At 34.6% G+C, this 17,871-nt stretch overlaps 3 protein-coding genes across 3 annotated transcripts; 1 reads left to right on the top strand and 2 right to left on the bottom strand.

Moving 5' to 3' along the window:
- Positions 1 to 206: 206 nt before the first annotated feature.
- LOC107669050 (ferritin, heavy subunit-like) lies at positions 207 to 3,349 on the bottom strand. The gene is made up of 5 exons (XM_016461149.1): positions 3,144 to 3,349; positions 2,177 to 2,282; positions 1,921 to 2,067; positions 1,702 to 1,827; positions 207 to 581 (listed from the first exon to the last, which is right to left on the bottom strand). The coding sequence occupies exons 2-5, from the start codon at positions 2,276 to 2,278 to the stop codon at positions 423 to 425; spliced, it is 534 nt and encodes a 177-aa protein (XP_016316635.1). The 5' UTR covers positions 2,279 to 2,282; positions 3,144 to 3,349; the 3' UTR covers positions 207 to 422.
- A 382-nt stretch (positions 3,350 to 3,731) lies between these two features.
- On the top strand, positions 3,732 to 5,796 carry plex9.2 (PML-like exon 9.2). The gene is made up of 2 exons (XM_016461144.1): positions 3,732 to 3,842; positions 5,033 to 5,796. The coding sequence occupies exons 1-2, from the start codon at positions 3,779 to 3,781 to the stop codon at positions 5,677 to 5,679; spliced, it is 711 nt and encodes a 236-aa protein (XP_016316630.1). The 5' UTR covers positions 3,732 to 3,778; the 3' UTR covers positions 5,680 to 5,796.
- A 2,821-nt stretch (positions 5,797 to 8,617) lies between these two features.
- On the bottom strand, positions 8,618 to 16,965 carry LOC107669041 (mannose-6-phosphate isomerase-like). Its single transcript, XM_016461141.1, has 7 exons — positions 16,921 to 16,965; positions 16,534 to 16,661; positions 15,111 to 15,215; positions 12,862 to 13,003; positions 11,552 to 11,731; positions 11,253 to 11,437; positions 8,618 to 9,565 (listed from the first exon to the last, which is right to left on the bottom strand). Exons 1-7 carry the CDS (start codon positions 16,934 to 16,936, stop codon positions 9,347 to 9,349), a joined length of 975 nt encoding a protein of 324 aa, XP_016316627.1. The 5' UTR covers positions 16,937 to 16,965; the 3' UTR covers positions 8,618 to 9,346.
- Positions 16,966 to 17,871: the final 906 nt, after the last annotated feature.

The following is a 17,871-nucleotide window of genomic DNA, read 5'->3' as shown; positions in this document are numbered from 1 at the left end:
CATTTTTTCTTAGTAACTGTAACTGATTACAGTTACATTTATTTTGTAATTAAATTACGTAACGCCGTTACATGTAACTAGTTACTCCCCAACACTGTATATAATATATATATACATACACACACACACACACACACATATATATATATATATATATATATATATATAGGAACTCAATTCATAGGAACATAAAAAAAGACCAACAATTTTGCTAGTAATATTTTTTATTGAGATCAACTCATTTGAATGATTTCATATAGAATATTGCGTATAATGTGGACTATATCAACTGTATGGCTTATAAAGGGTTCAGGCAGGATCTCTAGTAAACTACAGCAGAGTTTGCAACACATCTGTCTGACACTCATATGGCATGACATGCTTGGCGGACTGACTGCATCATAAACACAGAGAGAGATTGTCTAAGAGCTTTCCTTTCCCAGAGTGTGCTTGTCAAACAGATATTCGGCCATGCCGTTCTGAGGGGCACCCATCCGCCGCAGGCTGCTCACCCAGTCCGCCAGCTCTTTAATGGACTTCACCTGCTCGTCCAGGTAATGCGTCTCCAGGAAATCACAAACCTGTGACAGAAAGATTCAGAAATACAGAGACAGCTTTTCCCTTTTTGGCTGAAATGACCTTTGTGAACTTTTTGGTTGCTTCACCACTAACAATCAGTTACAGTAATTACATTTTAATTAATGGTTTCTACATAAAAACTCTTGATCTGATCTAGGGTCAGTTTTGCCTTTCATGTTCTTATGAATGAGATCACATAGACAGATCTGATCCGAAACTAGTACTCTTGAGCTCAAACCCTCCAAATTGGAGATGAAACAACTGAACGGATGAATTATGTGTCTATTTCCAACCCACTGGAGGCATTCTGGGTAACTCCCAAAAGAAAACCTGACAGACAAAGCCTGTAGTCGCACCTCTTATGACTAGGTACCAAGGTATTACAGTATTGTTTTTTATATAGTAATATCATAAGGGTTTTCAAACTTTCTGACTAACGAATTTCTTTATTACTTTATAATGATATTTTAAATAATTTCTCACAAATAGAAATTTCTAGCCAATAAAATAGTTTGCATCTGAGCAGAACTAGGAAATTCAGATTAACCTTAGGAATTGCCATGACTTTTCTATGCCTGTTTGATTAATAAATCACTTCAGTTTTAATTTAGCATTTATTTTTATCATTGCATCATTAATATACTACTATAGGTTTTTTTATTTGAATATTTAACATTTTTCATGTTTATTTTAGTTTAAGCTTCAGTAATATTGTTGTTTGAAATGAATAGTTTTTATTCATTTTTTATTGATTATTTCAGGCTTAGTTATTTTAGTACTTTAAATTAAAATAAATAAACTAGAAATGCTGACTTCAAATGGCAACTTAAGATTAAGTTTAATAATAAGTTAAAGTTTTTTTTACATTATGTATTTTTAACATATTTTATATGTAAAGTCATGCAATTTTAAATTAGTGATTAACGGGGATTTCTTTATCTATAAAAACATTAAGAAACATTTTTGTTATTTGAAATAAATGTTAACTAAAAATACACAATCAATATATATATTTTTTTACATATTTTATTTTAGTCAGTGTTTATTTATAAATATCAAATAAAAAAGGTTTTAGTTACAGAAAAAAAAATTCATGTGTAACATTATTTTGCATGTACTTACATGTGGATCATTGTGTTGAGTTGCCACCTTGTGAAGCTCCAGTAAGGACAGATTTACGCTATTTTCCAGAGCCAGAGCACATTCCAGTGCTTCCAGACCACTGCCCCACTCATCCCGATCCGGCTTCTGCACGCACACACACACACACACGCACACACACACGACAAACGCTCATTTACTCCATTCATTGCACATTAGAGAGACAGCGCTGTCCCATACCTTGATGTCCTGCAGGTAGATCCGTCCTCCTCTTTGGTTCTGCAGACTCATCAGCTTCTCCGCATGTTCTCGCTCCTCCTTAGACTGCTCGCGGAAAAACTTGGCAAAGTTGGGCAAAGACTTGTCATCCCTGTCAAAATAATACCCCTGGAGAGAAGAACAGTCAACGATGAACCCTTATAAAACCACCGAAGACAATTCATTCTATTAATACAGAGCTCTAGCGATCAGTCATGTAATAAATGCCTGCTCTCACCATGGACAGGTAGACATAAGAGGCGTAGAGCTCCAGGTAAATCTGTCTGTTAATGGCTGCCTCACACTCCTGATGGAAGCTCTGCCTCACCTGAGAAGTCATGATTCTGAAACACACATCATTCAAACATAACACCTCAAAATTGTAACAGTATATATATATATATATGTATGTATGTAATAATATTGGTTTTGTAACTTTTGTAAATAAACACACACACACACACACACACACACACATATAGACAGATATATAAAATATATTTAATATATTTGCAAATATATGTATATTAAATTATATACACATGGATTTTTTTTGTTTTAGCTAAAACCAGTAAACCAGTTTCATTACCTGAACTAAAATAAATATTAACTGAAATAAAATGTTACACAATTATTTTATTTCACATATATTTCAAACAAATATTTCAAGTTTTTAATGGTTTTAGTGAAAGTTAAAGAAAACCCTTTTAATCACTAATTTTAAAATTTCATGACAAACTACATAAAAAAAAAGTTCAATTTTTTTTTTACATAGTTTATATATAGAACTTAAACTTATTTTATATCATTTAGTTGCCAATGCAACATTTGTAATTTTAATTTGAAGTACTAAAATAACTAAATCAGAAATTAAAAAAAAGAATAAAACCTATATAGACATAAAAAAAATCACAACAAAATTACTAAAACGTAAACTAAAATATATATGAAAAAGGAAAATACAAAAAAAAAACGAATTTTGAATAAACTGTAATAGTATATGATACAACGCTAAAAAATAAATGGTAAAAATTATAAAACACTTAACAAGTGATTTATATGCTCATTTTGCACTTTTATTTCAAAGGATCTGCAAAGATATTTAATTTAAAGCACATTTAATATATAAGAAGGTGCAATAATATGCAAATAAGTAATCAGCAGCCCTGTTTATGGAATATGGATTGGTATATTAGCCTACTTACCCCGAGACAATAGGAATTACCACGCGTGATTTCACAATATATTGCTTAAAACAAATCAGACAGACCCAAAACGAGAGACTGGAGCAGCTCTCTGTCCCAAACACGAATGAAATGAGTCGCAGTAGAGCGCGTGGTGAATTATAGGGTTTTTGTTGACATAAACATACACACACGCGCGTTATTCTGACCGTAAATAAATCCCGGGGGTCACTTTTCAAAATAAAAGTGCTGATAAAAAAAAAAAGACGATGAAAATTATTTTATAAAATGCACACGTGTGATTTTACAAATATTTTCAAAAAATAATATATACAGCAATACGCTCGTATTAATTATTTTAACAATAAAAGAGGTTAATGAGTTATTCCGGTCCACCTGATGTCGCTGTTTAATGTAGAAGTCTTATATCATGAATATTAATTAAATCTCGGTGACGTTCCCGCTAGGAGCGTCCAATCATTAAAAGCGATCGGCATCATAATCGTTCGTTCATTCGCCTGTCGATTAGCGCCCGCCTTGTCCTTAAGCCAATCAGTTCGGAATACTTACGAACGTCACGTAACTTAATTAATATTCATGAGCAAACCTCCGCCATAGTAGAAGAAACGCAACTTCTGTTAAGTTTAAAATTAAAAATGGATTCTTTCTCACTGCATCCACCCTCTACTGTGTTTTTTGATTTAGAGACAACTGGTTTAGGTATGTAATTTTATAAACAAAATCATTATCAACCACGAGAAATGCAGAATTATGTACTTAAACGGTTGAATGAATCAAGCAAACAAAAAAAGTTAGCCTATCTATGGCCTTGTTACAGCATTTTTGGGCATCAAATTCTCAAATCCTAGACTATAAAATGTTTATTCCTATTATTTATTTATAATTGTATGTAAATGACCTTTCAGAAATAATTCGATTATGCTGATAATCAGTTTTAATAATGGTCTTATTATTATTAACGTTAAAAACTTTTTGCTGTCAATAATTCAGCTTTGCGTCACAGGAATAAATTAAATTTTAAAATATATTGAAATAGAAACCAGTTATTTTATGGGTTTTTTTTTTATTATTATATATTTTTGCTTAAATGTTACTTATTGCCAGTGTTGGGGAGTAACTAGTTGCATGTAATAGAATTACGTAATTTAATTACAAAATAAATGTAACTGTAATCTGTTATTAAGACTTTTGAAAGTCTGACAGTAATCAGTGTTGAGCTCTACTGTAAGGTTAACCCTGCCTGAAATGTAGAAAAAAAATAGAAATTTAAATTTAGAAAAGTAATCAAAAAGTAATCAGTTACTTTAACAAAGTAATTGAAATAGTTACAGACTTTCCACGTATTCCCAACTTCTGAGCCTGCTCGCCTGAAGTTATGGTTGATTGCTCTTCGGCTGGATATCAACACACCCATTAACATAAACTACGCCAGAGCGCGTACACACCGCACGCACCGGAAGCCGTGCGCGCACTCAAGACAGTTGGACATAGTGGTGTATTAGAGGTAAAATATGATATAAATACTGTTCGGTTTCTCGCACAAACCGATCGTTTCGTGTCTTAGGACATCAATGTGTCGTCACGAGCCGCAGGGTTTAATTTGGATTTGTCTGTGCATGTTTTTTTTACTCTCATAGATTTTGTTACCATTGCCATGCATTATACGACTGATAGACTGCAACGGCTGGACTTAAAAATCATAATTTGTGTTCTACTGAAGAAACAAAGTCACCTACATCTTGGATGCCCTGGGGGTAAGCAGATAAACATCAAATTTTCATTTTTGGGTGAACTATCCCTTTAAATAGGGTAACTTGTAATCTGTAACCTATTACATTTCCAAAGTAACCCTCCCAACAATGCTTATTGCATATATTGTCCATCTCCAGATGCCTCGTGTGATATCGTCCAGCTGGCCGCAGTGAGTGGAGGTCACACTCTTAACCTCTTCATGGTTCCCCGTCGGCCGATGCAGCCCGGGGCGTCCAGGATTACGGGTTTCAGTGTGAGACACCAGCGTTTGTTTCTCCATCACAGGCCGGTGCTCACCAGCTCTCTCCGAGAAGCCCTGGTCTCCTTCATAACCTTCCTCCAGATGTTGGGTCGGCCGCTCCTGGTGGGTCACAACATCCGCAGGTTTGACTGTCACGTTTTGGCCAGAGCTCTGGATGAGTTCAGCCTGAGGTCAGACTTCCAGAAAGAGGTTTCTGGATTCGTGGACAACCTTCCTTTGGCCCGTAAGCTTCTCAAAGACAGTGGTCTCCAGAGCTTCAAGCAGGAGAACTTGGTTAAGACCCTCCTGGGAGTTTCATATGCGGCCCATAATGCTCTAGAGGACGTACAAGCCCTGCAGAAACTCTACTGGGCCCTCAAGCCCACAGCCAATCAGATTCATCAGCACATTTTCACTCTCGACTCATTGGCTACTGCAGCTGTCAATCAAGCTCCAGTTAGACAGAGCGGTTTATGTGAGCGTTTCAGTAAAGCGCTGGATATTGCAAGAGAAGAAAGAGCAGAGGAATGTTTGGACGTCTGATTCATGATTAAACGTGTTAAAGCACACATCACTTTTATTTAAATCAGTAGTTATAAAGTTAAGATGCTTTTATTGTGCAATATTGTTCATTGGTAATATTTTGTGTGGTTATGGTTATCAACGAATTATATATTTATGTTTTTAAATAAATAAATGTTTTTAAATACTTGTATATTTGATTATTTTTTTTATATTTAATTTAGTTATTTAATAAATTGTATTTATACATTTTATTTGTATTTTGATTATGTTTAGGTAATTTTAAATGCTAATATTTTTATTGATTATCATCAATTATTTTTTTTATAATTTCTCAAATCTTAGTTTTATAAAATGTTTATTTATATAATTTATCATTTTACGTAAACGATCCTTCGGAAATCATTCTAATATACTGATTGGTGCTCAGCTTTTATCAATTACTATTGATGCGTTATGTATATTATATTTAAATGTTATATATTTAATTTAAATTATTTATTTATTATTATTTTAGTTCTAGTATATGTGAATTTTTTAAAATTAATATTATATTTTATTTATTATTCTTATTTTAATTATCTATTTTTTTTAATAGTCAATAATCAATCTGATTTTGGGAGGAGGCCCATAGGGATCAACTATTAACCTTCATTTACATATCAGGACTAGATCTTCACAACCTAATGAATTTGCTTAATAAAATGGTGCATTTTTCTAGTAAAATTTTAAATTTTGTTAAAACAATTTTAAAACAAAATTACATGTAACATACAGAAGTTAACAATAATTCAATACCAATGGTGAATAATATTTAAAGCTGCAGTCCGTAACTTTTGGCGCTCTAGCGGTTAATAAACAGAACTGCGTGCGTCTTGCGGAAGAACATTGTAGCCGGAGCTACTTCTCTGTTTATGTCTATGGCGAATCACGCAGGTACTGTGCTACTCCGCAGCGGTACCTACCCGAACCAGTCTAAAATAGTCCGAATATAAACACTTATTATAGGTGTACCGTAGTGATCCAGGACAAGCCAAAAACACGGTTCAATGTATTCATGGTGTACTCACTTATTATATAAATTTTGAACACAAAAAAAAAAGTTAGGGACTGCAGCTTTAAATAAATATTACATCATTATAAAAGCTTTAGACAAATATTTTTTGACTGCAATTCTTGCCTTTTTAAAAGCTTCATTATGTCTTGTAAGTCTATACTGTATGTACAGACTTTTGAAATATAACACGATCATGACATGCACTCCAAAATGCATTGTTTTATGAAATTTTGCTTTCATATCCTAGTTGAACTCCATCCAGAAGTAAACAGCGTAAGAACAGCAACACAACCTTTGTCTGGGAAACCTGTTGTTTAAGTTCAGCTCGTAAAAAAAAGTCAGAAATGAGCAGATGAAAGGTTACAGAAGCATTATTTATTAGGGATTACGTACAGAGTTCTTCTTATCAGACACATGCTCCATTCCAGCACAGAAAGCACCATACATTCATTCACTCAGACTTCTGCCACCCATCGCATGCTTGGATCCCAGAGCACTTCAGAATAACACGGCTCCAAAAATATAGAAAGAATCACGGAAATCAACACGTTTGAGGTCAGTCTTCTGGTTTTGCATGTACGAATCTGAAGAGGCCACTAAAAATACAGTAAACAAACATCAGGATGCCGGTAATTCCCAGCATCCTTTGTGCTCTCCACACTGCTAGTGCAAATAGTAAATACAGCAATAAAGCATAACCACAGATCAAGCCATACAGTCGCTTATAAGGGAGGATAAAAATCGGTAACAAAGTTTCACATGTATGAAAACACTTGCAGGGTTATTTTTAAAATCAGTTGCACTTGTAATCAAATCACAAAACTCGTGTCTGTCACAGGAGTGCTTCGTTTAGCAAGAACTTCTTCAATAAAACTGTTTTTTTTTACCATGTATGTTCTTCATGGAAGAGTGTATCCGTAACAAGGACTCACTGTTCTTTAGCAGTAGTACCATGAAATAGAATAAAATCGGTCTCAAGTGTATGTTAACCATGTTTTAATGTAAAAGTAAAATTGTTACTGTGCTCCATTTGGGTTTTTTTTTTTTTGAACATGCAAAAAAGGTGTTACATCCTTATGCAAAAAATCTCTGATGGAACAAATTTCGTTTCATAAAATGTTCATATCTTGCAGCCAATAGTGAGTGATCATGCATCCGTGCATTTGACTTATATGCGCCAACGTGAAATCAAAACTGGCTTTGTTTGCTTTCTTTAAGGAATAGTTCATCCAAAAATGAAAATTTGCTGAAAATGTGTTGACCCTCACGTCATCCAAGATGTAGATGAGTTTGTTTCTTCATCAGATTTGGAGAAATGTAGCATTGCATCAGTGTCTCAGCAATGGATCCTCTGCAGTGAATGGGTGCCGTCAGAATGAGAGTCCAAACAGCTGATAAAAACACCACAATAATCCACAAGTAATCCATATTTTATTAAAAAGTTAAAAATATCTTGATGTATTTGTTTCTTACAAACACCGTTTTCACTTCTCAAGACATTAATTAATGGACTGGAGAGTGGTGTGGATTATTGAGATGTTTTTATCAGCTGTTTGAACTCTCATTCTGACGGCACCCATTCACTGCAGAGGTTGCCAGGTTTTCACAACAAAACCCGCCCAAAATTGCTACTCAAAACTAGCCCTGTAAAAATTGCATTTCGGGGGTAAAGCACAAGTTTTTTTGGAAGGGTTCCCATGGTGAAATTCGCATTCCAGGGGTTAAAAATCACGTTATTGGGGTTGATTCAACCCGCGGCAACAGTGTAAAAGTAACCCAATTCTGAGGGAAAACTGCAGACTTGGCAACACCGTCCACTGGTAAGCAAGTGATGTAATGCTACATTTCTCCAAAACTCATCTACATCTTGAATGGGCTGAGGGTAACTACATTTTCAGCAAACTCATTTTTGGATGAACTGTTGCTTTAATGCTGGTGGTTTAAACTCTCATTCTGGTCTGACTTCATTCTGGAACTCCCACATTTTATCGTCCAACCAAATTCCATCCTACATTTTTTTTTTCTCGTAAATGTCACATTATTAAAGCAAAATGGTGTGAACAGCATTTCATGCTGACTCAAAGGAATTATATACTTTTACATATTTCAAAAGAACATGCAGAGGTTTTCATGTTGCAGAATCATAATTCAATCCGTTTCATTACATATTTTGTTATTTATTGATTAAGCATAGCTACTTTAACACTAAATGTCATCATAATACTCCAACTTAAAAGGATAGTTCACCCAAAAATGAAAATTCTGTCATCATTTACTCTCAAGTTGTTCCAAGTAAGTAAACAGTTGCTGGTGCATATTGACTTCCATAGTGTGGAAAAAAATAAGGAAGTCAATGGCGACCAGAAACTATTTTCTTACTAACATTCTTTAAAATATCTTCTTTTGTTTTCAGTGGAAGAATGAGACTCATACAGTCTTGGAACGACTTGAGTCTGAGTAAATGACAGAATTTTCATTTTTGGGTGAACTGTTCCTTTAATCGAGGTTATTCGCCATGCATGTTCGAGATGAAGCCAAAAACACGTGACCATGGGATTTCTACTTGAACTTTGTTTGACCTGTTGGTTTAGATCAGGACAGAACAGATTACTTTTATGAAGCGGACGTCTCCTACAGTAAGCAGCAGGCTCTGAACATGGTCATGCCTGACGATGATGTCACCTGTAAAGAGACGCTCTCATTGGCTGAAATGAAAAGCACAGAGCCTCGTGTCAGAGTGATGTCAGAGAGGGCCGCAGCAGACGTGGCGACGGCCTCTCCGTCGATGACCAGCAGGATGCTGGCGGAGTCCAGTGCGCTCACAGTGTACTGCCGCGCCGAGGTGGGGATCTGAAGATAATATAATATTACTCTTAAAGGGATAGTTCACCCAAAAATGAAAATTCTGTCATTAATTACTCACCCTCATGTCGTTCCAAACCTGCAAGACCTTCGTTCGTCTTCGGAACACAAATTAAGATATTTTTGATGAAATCTGAGAGCTCTCTGACTCTGCATAGACAGCAAGGGTACTACCACGATCAATGCACACAAACGTAGTAAGGACATCGATAAAATGGTCCATGCGACATCAGGGGTTCAACCAGAGGTCGTGTTAACTGAAAATTGTCCGTCATTTACGGAATTTGTTTTATCAGTGACGGAAAAATCTGAAGGCCGTCCGTCACTTTGACAGATTACACTGAGGGTGATCTATTGTAAATTGTAGCTGTAATTCCCACCCCTGTCCAGTTGGTGGCGAGTGCGAGATGTCGCACTGTCACGAGTCTTTTGCTACGCGTTTGATTACGCACAGGCGAGTACCCAGTTTAAGCTACAGCGATCTATCACGCCACATTAAAGAGCGCCAAAACAGAATTTATTGCTTGAATTTCCTAATAAAATGGACAGAATTTGAAATCTGAGATTTTGTTTCATATCAAAAGTAACAAAGCACAGAGCTTTGTACTATATGTATATATGCGCACTATATGTACTGTTCATTCATCAACTGAAAACAGCATTGATTGGGATTTAACAATCGATATTGGTTCATAAAAATTAGAATCTATTCAAATCGAGAAATCGTTTTTTTGTTTTACCCAGCCCTAGCATATTTTGTTGTTGTTAGTGGTCTCTGCTGTCTTTTTTTTTCTACCCAGCCCAGCATATTTTGTTGTTTTTAGTGGCCTCTGCTGTCACTGCGGGGTGTTGAACATGAAAAGTGACGCAGTCTCTGTTCATCTGTTCTCATCATAAATAAATAAATGCATAAGCCTATATGCTCGTCCTGTAGGTTCATTATTAAAAATGAAAACGTGTGAACAAAAATAAAAGCAATTAAATGTGTTATTTTAATTAAATTATGCAAACTAAAATCACGGGTAATAATAGATTATGATGGAATTTTTACCATGGTACATGTCCAAAACATGTTTTATTTTTCACACAAAAAAAAACTATACTACTTAAATGGAACATTTGAATATTAATGAATATTAAATAAATATTATTTATTATTAAGTGAATATTAATTATTATATTTCACAAAAAAATACAACTAAACAACCCACATGGATTAAATGAATATTAATGAATATAAAATAAATATGATTTATTATTAAATAAATATTAATGAATATATTGCACAAAAAACAACAACTATGCAACCTACATGGAATAAATGAATATTAATTGATTATAATGGGTTAATAAGTGAATATAAATAAATATACTTCACAAAAAGTACAACTACACAACCTACACGAAATAAATAAATATTAAGGAATATATGGATTATTAGTGAATATATTTTAAATAAGTACAACTAACACAACCCACATGGAATAATTGAATATTAAATGAAGATTAATTAATATATTTCACAAAAATTACAACTACACAACCTACTCTAAGCAGCAACCACAAAACTTTGTCTATTTAGATTTTTTTTTAATTGATTTTTTCAGACTCTACAAAAATATACCATGGTATTATCATGGTACATGGCCCAAAACGTGTTTTATTAGTATTGTGGTGACCTCTGACCTCCAGACAGATAAGCGTGAGGCTCATTTGCTCCCAGGAACATGGCCTCCCCCGGCTGCAGCATGATACGGTTCAGGAAGTAAATGGAAAAGCATCCGATGTCCCCCGGATACTGGGAATGCAGCCGCAGCAGCAGTTCTCCATTACTTCCGGAGGTGTCTTTGCCTGCAGCATCTGGAACAAAAGAACAGGTCAGACGAGTTTCATCTGAATTGATGGGATATATATATAACGTGAATAACATGTTAGCACACGAGGGAGTGGAAGTCCTGCACGGTTTCCTCTCACCTTCCTCTGAGATGCGTTTGACCAGCATGTTGAGCTGATCAACGAACAGCTTCTTCTCACAGTTCATCATCCTGGTGAAACATTTCTTCAGAGCGAGAGACGTCCGGCACGGGTCTCCATCGGCGCTCTGGAGCTCCTCAGCAGCTTCATTACCGACCAGCGCGCGGAACTCTGGGACATCTGAAAAACCATGCAGTGGTCCATGGGAAATGCTCTTTGCAACCCATTTAACTTCTCTAATGTGACATATTTCCAAGTGTTGGGATATTTAAAGGGGTCATTGGATGCCCACTTTCCACAAGTTGATATGATTCTTTAGGGTCTTAATGAAAAGTCTATAACATACTTTGGTTAAAATTTCTCAATGGTAGTGTAAAACAACACCCTTTTTACCCTGTCAAAAACAACTCTGCACACAGCGACCCGTTTTAGTGCATGTTCCTTTAAATGCTAATGAGCTCTGCTGGCCCCGCCCCTCTCTTCCGTTGGGTGACGAGCCGCTCTCATGACACTGTTTACTTTAGCCGCGGAACTGAGGAACTTGCTAACTAGCACGTTATTAGGAAATGCGATTTGCAAAGATTCATAAAAGAACCTTATACTCACTTCTTCTGTAGGTGAAGCTGGATCACGAATGATTCACGCGAACATAAACGCATTTATGTAGATCGGGGGCGCATTCCCTTCAGAAACAAACGTAATCCACTGCGTCTTCAGCGGCTCAGATGTCGGGAGTAAATGACGACTGCTGTGTTCATTATTACATCCAACAACAAAACACCTCAATCACTTAGGAGTCATTCTTGTCTACATCTGCCCCGGCGGTGAAACAATGCAGCTCACTCACTCAGGGCGGAGCTAAGGTAAAACGCTAGTGTCAATCAACAATCGTGGGAGGGGCCTGGGTCTGTGTGACGTCACACTGACAGGCATCTGAGAACGGCTTGATTTGAGAAAGGGGATATTATTTATAGGTAGGGCTGCACGATAAAGCGCATAAATCGTGATGGAGATTTACCGCTGATTACAGAACCGGCTTTCTGACAAGATGCGCATTAAATATCGCATGCGATTTATCGTGCAGCCCTATTTATAGGGATTAAAAAAAAGCACTGGGTGGATTTTTATCATTATAGGGTGGTTGTGGGCAAACACTGCCAACACATTTAAGTTCAAACAACATGTGAAAGTGCATGTCGCATCCGATGACCTCTTTAAAGAGAAAAAATAATAATAACAGCATAAATAGGATTCATTTTTGAGTTTGGCTTATCTGACTGTTTTTTTCAGTCAGTTCATTGAACACTTACTTTTGAGGAAGCCCAAGATTTCATCCATCGGCCGAAAGCCGCAGAGACCTTCAAACCGAGTGAGAGCGATGGCCATCTCCGGTTTGTGGTTGTTGTCTGGATAATGTTCAGGAAACTGTGCATGGAGTCTAGCAGCCAATTCCTGTCAGTTAACAACAATTAATTAACAGCATTTAATACAAATATAAATCGTTTCTAACAGTACAAGTCTTTACTATTACTTTTTTTTCAATTTAACACATTGCTGAATAAAAGTATTAATTTCTTGCAAAAACATTTACGGACCCCAAAGATTTGAACAGTAGTGTGTATTGTTACAAAAGATTTATATTTTAAATAAATGCTGTTCCTTTTAACTTTTTATTCATCAGAAAATCCTGAAAAAAGTATCACATGTTCCAAAAAATAATAATTCAGCACAACTTTTTCCAACATTTATAATAAATCAGCATATCAGAATGATTTCTGAAGGATCATGTGACACTGAAGACTGGAGTAATGATGCTGAAAATTCAGCTTTGCATCACAGAAATAAATTATTATTTAAAGTATATTAAAATAGAAAACCGTTATTTTAAATAGCAATAATAATTCAGAAAGTTACTGTTTTTTCTGTATTTTTGTTCAAATAAATAAAGCCTTGATGAGCAGAAGAGACGTAGCACTTAAAAATGAACTTAAAAACATAAAAATGTTACTGATCTCAAACGGCATGTGTATATATACACTACCGGTCAAAAGTTTGGGATCAGTAAGACTTGTAATGTTTTTTAAAGAAGTCTCTTATGCTCATCAAGGCTGCATTTATTTGATAAAAAATACAGTAAAAAAAACAGTAATCTTGCAAAATGTTTGTACAGTATAAAATAATGGTTTCTATTTTTAATATCCTTTAAAATATAATTTATTTCTGTAATGCAAAGCTGAATTTCCATCAGCCATTACTCCAGTATAAAGTGTCACATGATCTTCAGAAATCATTCTAATATGCTGATTTATTATTAGAATTATCAACAGTTGTGCTGCCAAATATTTTTTTTGGAAACTGCGATACTTTTTTCAGGATTCTTTGATGAATAAAAAGTTAAAAAGAACAGCATTTATTCAAAATATAAATCTTTTATAACAATATAAATCTTTGCTATCACTTCTTAACAGTTTAACACATCCTTGCTGAATAAAATATTTAATTTCTTTCAAAAAAAAGAAAGAATAAAAATGTACTGACCCCAAACTTTTGAACGGTAGTGTATATTGTTAGAAAATATTTCTATTTTGAATAAATGCTCTTCTTTTTAACTTTTTATTCATCAAAGGATCCTGAAAAAAAAGTATCACAGGTTCCAAAACAATATTAAGCAGCACAACAATCTGCAAAAATGTCAACAATTCTGTGTTTTTCTGTCAATATGGGGTGCTGTGTGTACATTAATGAGGAAAAAAAATTAACTTAAATGATTTTAGCAAATAGCTGCAATATAACAAAGAGTGAAAAATAGAAGGGGGTCTGAATTCTTTCCGTACCCACTGTATATATATACACACACATACATATATATATATATATACATATACATATATATATATATATATATATATATATGAGGAGGCCTACAAATACTTAATTATTAAATAAAGTTTGAAGCAGAAATAATAAAAAACCTAGTGTGTAAAATGAAATAATTTTGCTTGTAAATTTCTCCCTTGTATCCCACATCACATTATTTGATATTTTCATTGCGCCCCTAAAATGTTGTTATGCTCTCCTAAATTTTTGCACTTAAGACCACGATATAATAGATTTTTTTGTGAAAGCACAAAAAAATAAGCATTAATCCTTGTAATGCAAACATTACTGTTCCATAGTAGGGTTGGGCCGATAGACAACGCAATCGTACTTCGCCGATGGCTGACAGACATCACGATGTAAGCTTAACATCCCCCCAATTCAATACTTTTTCTCGCAATTATATCGTTGGGCAAGTATAGGCGATTGTATATAAATTGCGGGCATCAGGGAGCCGCTACTGATACCGCTTTCGATTGCGCGCTCTCATTTTACTTTCACTTTCACTTTTGAGATTCGCCGATAACCGATAGTTCCAGCAATCAACTATCGGTGCCGATTAATCGGCAAAACCGATACATCGGTCGACCTCTACTGTAGACATTGTCCGATGCCAATTTGGTAGACATCGCCCAACCCTATTCCATAGTACTTTAATAAGGGAAACTGTCTCGGATCTCACCCGGTTGGGATGCGCCTGGATGGACAGAGCCGTGTTGACGGACAGCACTTTGAAAAGGAACGGGAGCTGCCCGTGGAATGTGTCTTTGACCTTTGACCCCAGGCATGCAATATAACAAAGAGTGAAAAATTTAAGGGGGTCTGAATACTTTCCGTACCCACTGTATATATATATATATACACCAAAAACTTAATTTGAGAATGTCAAAAAAGCTCCTTTAAGATGGTTATTTATACAACAGTAAAACATGTTAACACATCTGAGCACATGCTGTGGCTTTATTAATAGCCTGACACATGAAGTGAATGTCACGCTGACCTTTAAGTGAGCTGCTATTATCAGAGACATTTGTGCTTGTGTTCAAGTCTGTTCAATAATGATGAATCGTGATTGTTTATGGAACCTCCACAAGAGTTGTATAATACATGCTTTTTCTTTCACAATCCCATGGCCATTGAAATGTCAAATTCTTTTTAATGTTTAATAGGTTTCAGAACGAACAATTTGTTGCTAGTTTACAAGTTAACATTATTGACATGGTCTCACTTAACAAAAAAAAAAAGGAATGCAAAGGAGTGAAATAACAAATGACCAAAGATTGGTAGGAAAAAAGCCAAGTGTTACAAAGAAATAATTAAAATAAATTTAAAATAACAAAAATAAATAAATAATGAAAGAAAAAATTAAGTGTTTTATTTGACATTTTTTTTATTATTGTAGGGTGTAAAAAATAATAATAATAACAATAATAATAAAGTTTGATTATCTCTGCATTATATTTAGTTTTTTATTATTGTTACTAATATATTAATGCTACTACTAATACTACTAATAATAACAACAAAGAAAATAGTAACAAAACAACAACAGCAATAGTATTATTATACATATATTGCACACTTTGTTGCAACCTAGAATTAAACTGCTGGTCTCGTCTGGCACTCTGTTTCGACACACTATTTCCCTTTTTTAATACTGTACAGCTGCTCTGACACAATCTGCATTGTAAAAAGAGCTATATAAATAACGGTGACTTGACACCAATTATACATGTATAGTAATAGTAATTATTATTATTAATAATAATAATAATAATATCAACATGAATGCTAATTATTAATATTATAGATATATTATTTTAATTATTAGTAGACAATAAAATTAATAGTTAATATTAATAATAAGTATTATCATTGGGTGAACTATTCTCCAGGATATGCAAAAAACAGAATTCTCCGTCATTTATTTCCATGACATTTCTAACAATCTGAAACAGTGTTGTATATAGCTAATCTATTCGTGTTGGAGCTTCTCGTCTTGGCTGAGAGTCTGGGTGGGTGTTTTGTTGGGGTCAGCAGATAAAAACCCCTGCAGTAATCTGCTCAGTTTTGCAGGGCTGGTCAGTCTATGGTCCATACTGTACCTCTGCGTAGGGTCTGGCCTCCTCTATGAGAGCCTGAGGGTCTCCACCGAGCACCAGCCGGGCCACCTCACTGTCCAGACCCACTTTACCCCAGGCATAGCTCTGCACCACACAGCACAATGGAAACACTGCGAACAGACATGACAGACATCTGACTCTACACCGATCACGGTCATGTAAATGAATGAACGGATGGCTGTGGATCTCATTGATGAGAAATGCTTACACGCTCAAATCCAGCAGCATCCAATAACTAATCCATCCAAACAACACACAAATCATCGACAACGGCAGCCAGTCTTGTTTGGACTCGAGCCATTCGCGCTGTGTGGGACCCAATGTTGCGTAAAATACAGAATGAAATGTACAGTCAGAGATTTAACTCACCTTTTACTTCCGCCATGTCTGCGACGATGGTGACGTCACAGCCCGCCAACCAATCACGAGCCTTTATACGTAAATAAACATTATTCATATTGTAAAATAACTTTTTAATGCATATCTAGGACATTCGGATTTCTTTAATCTGAAGTATATTGTGGAAGACAAAATTAAAAGGTTAAATATATAATGCATAATTTTTATATTATAATTATTTATTTTATTTTATTATTATTTATTGTATTTTTTAGGATTACTGATAAACTACTGTCGTTTGATTTGTATTATTTGTATTTGTTATTTATTTTAATTTTAGCTACATTATGTCTGAATTTATTATGTCTGTATAGGTAGTCCTCATTTGTAAGTCGCTTTGGATAAAAGTGTCTGATAAATCACTAAATAAATAAATTATAAATATATAATTATAATCTTCAAGAATCGACTAAAAACACATTTTTATTTGACCCTCTAACTCTAGCACTCTCTATTCTAATTCTATTCTTTAAAAAAACTTGCCCCGTTTAGACTTGCACTCTATTCATGAACTAACTGCTTGTTTTCTTACAAAAATAAAAAATAAAAAACACACAAAAAAAATCAACTAACACTAGCTTCTCTAATGTTTTTGTATTCTATCTATTTGTTTTCTTTTTATTTATTATACAATTAACAAAAGCAAAAAAAGGCCTCAAACACTAGCTTGCTCTATTCTGTCTGTTTTCTTTTTATTTATTATATAATTAAAAAAAAAACTTTGCTACATGTTCTGAGTTAAGCTAGCTGAGACTTGTTATAGCACTTGCATATCATTGCTCTTTTGTTGGTTTTGATTGCTTCTATTGTCCTCATTTGTAAGTCACTTTGGATAAAAGCGTCTGCTAAATGACTAAATGTAAATATAAATAATTATTTTCATATTATAAAACAATAGAGAGAGAGAGAGATAACATTTAA

Source organism: Sinocyclocheilus anshuiensis, unplaced genomic scaffold, assembly GCF_001515605.1.
Source record: "Sinocyclocheilus anshuiensis isolate Anshui unplaced genomic scaffold, SAMN03320099.WGS_v1.1 scaffold324, whole genome shotgun sequence".
Classification (NCBI taxonomy): domain Eukaryota; kingdom Metazoa; phylum Chordata; class Actinopteri; order Cypriniformes; family Cyprinidae; genus Sinocyclocheilus; species Sinocyclocheilus anshuiensis.
Note: the sequence above shows the minus strand (reverse complement) of the source record. Positions and strands in the feature narration are given on the sequence as shown.

Bases quoted from the DNA above. Each gene is read 5' to 3' on its own strand.
- LOC107669050 (XM_016461149.1), bottom strand. From the start codon at position 2,278: ATGACTTCTCAGGTGAGGCAGAGCTTCCATCAGGAGTGTGAGGCAGCC. The intron at 2,068-2,176 runs GTGAGAGCAGGC...TCTTCTCTCCAG, and splicing joins CTTATGTCTACCTGTCCATG to GGGTATTATTTTGACAGGGA. The intron at 1,828-1,920 runs GTATGGGACAGC...GTGTGCGTGCAG, and splicing joins TCTACCTGCAGGACATCAAG to AAGCCGGATCGGGATGAGTG.
- plex9.2 (XM_016461144.1), top strand. From the start codon at position 3,779: ATGGATTCTTTCTCACTGCATCCACCCTCTACTGTGTTTTTTGATTTA. The intron at 3,843-5,032 runs GTATGTAATTTT...GTCCATCTCCAG, and splicing joins TTTAGAGACAACTGGTTTAG to ATGCCTCGTGTGATATCGTC.
- LOC107669041 (XM_016461141.1), bottom strand. The intron at 13,004-15,110 runs GTGAGATCCGAG...GTTAACTGACAG, and splicing joins TCCAGGCGCATCCCAACCGG to GAATTGGCTGCTAGACTCCA. The intron at 11,732-12,861 runs GTAAGTGTTCAA...ATGGTTTTTCAG, and splicing joins AATCTTGGGCTTCCTCAAAA to ATGTCCCAGAGTTCCGCGCG.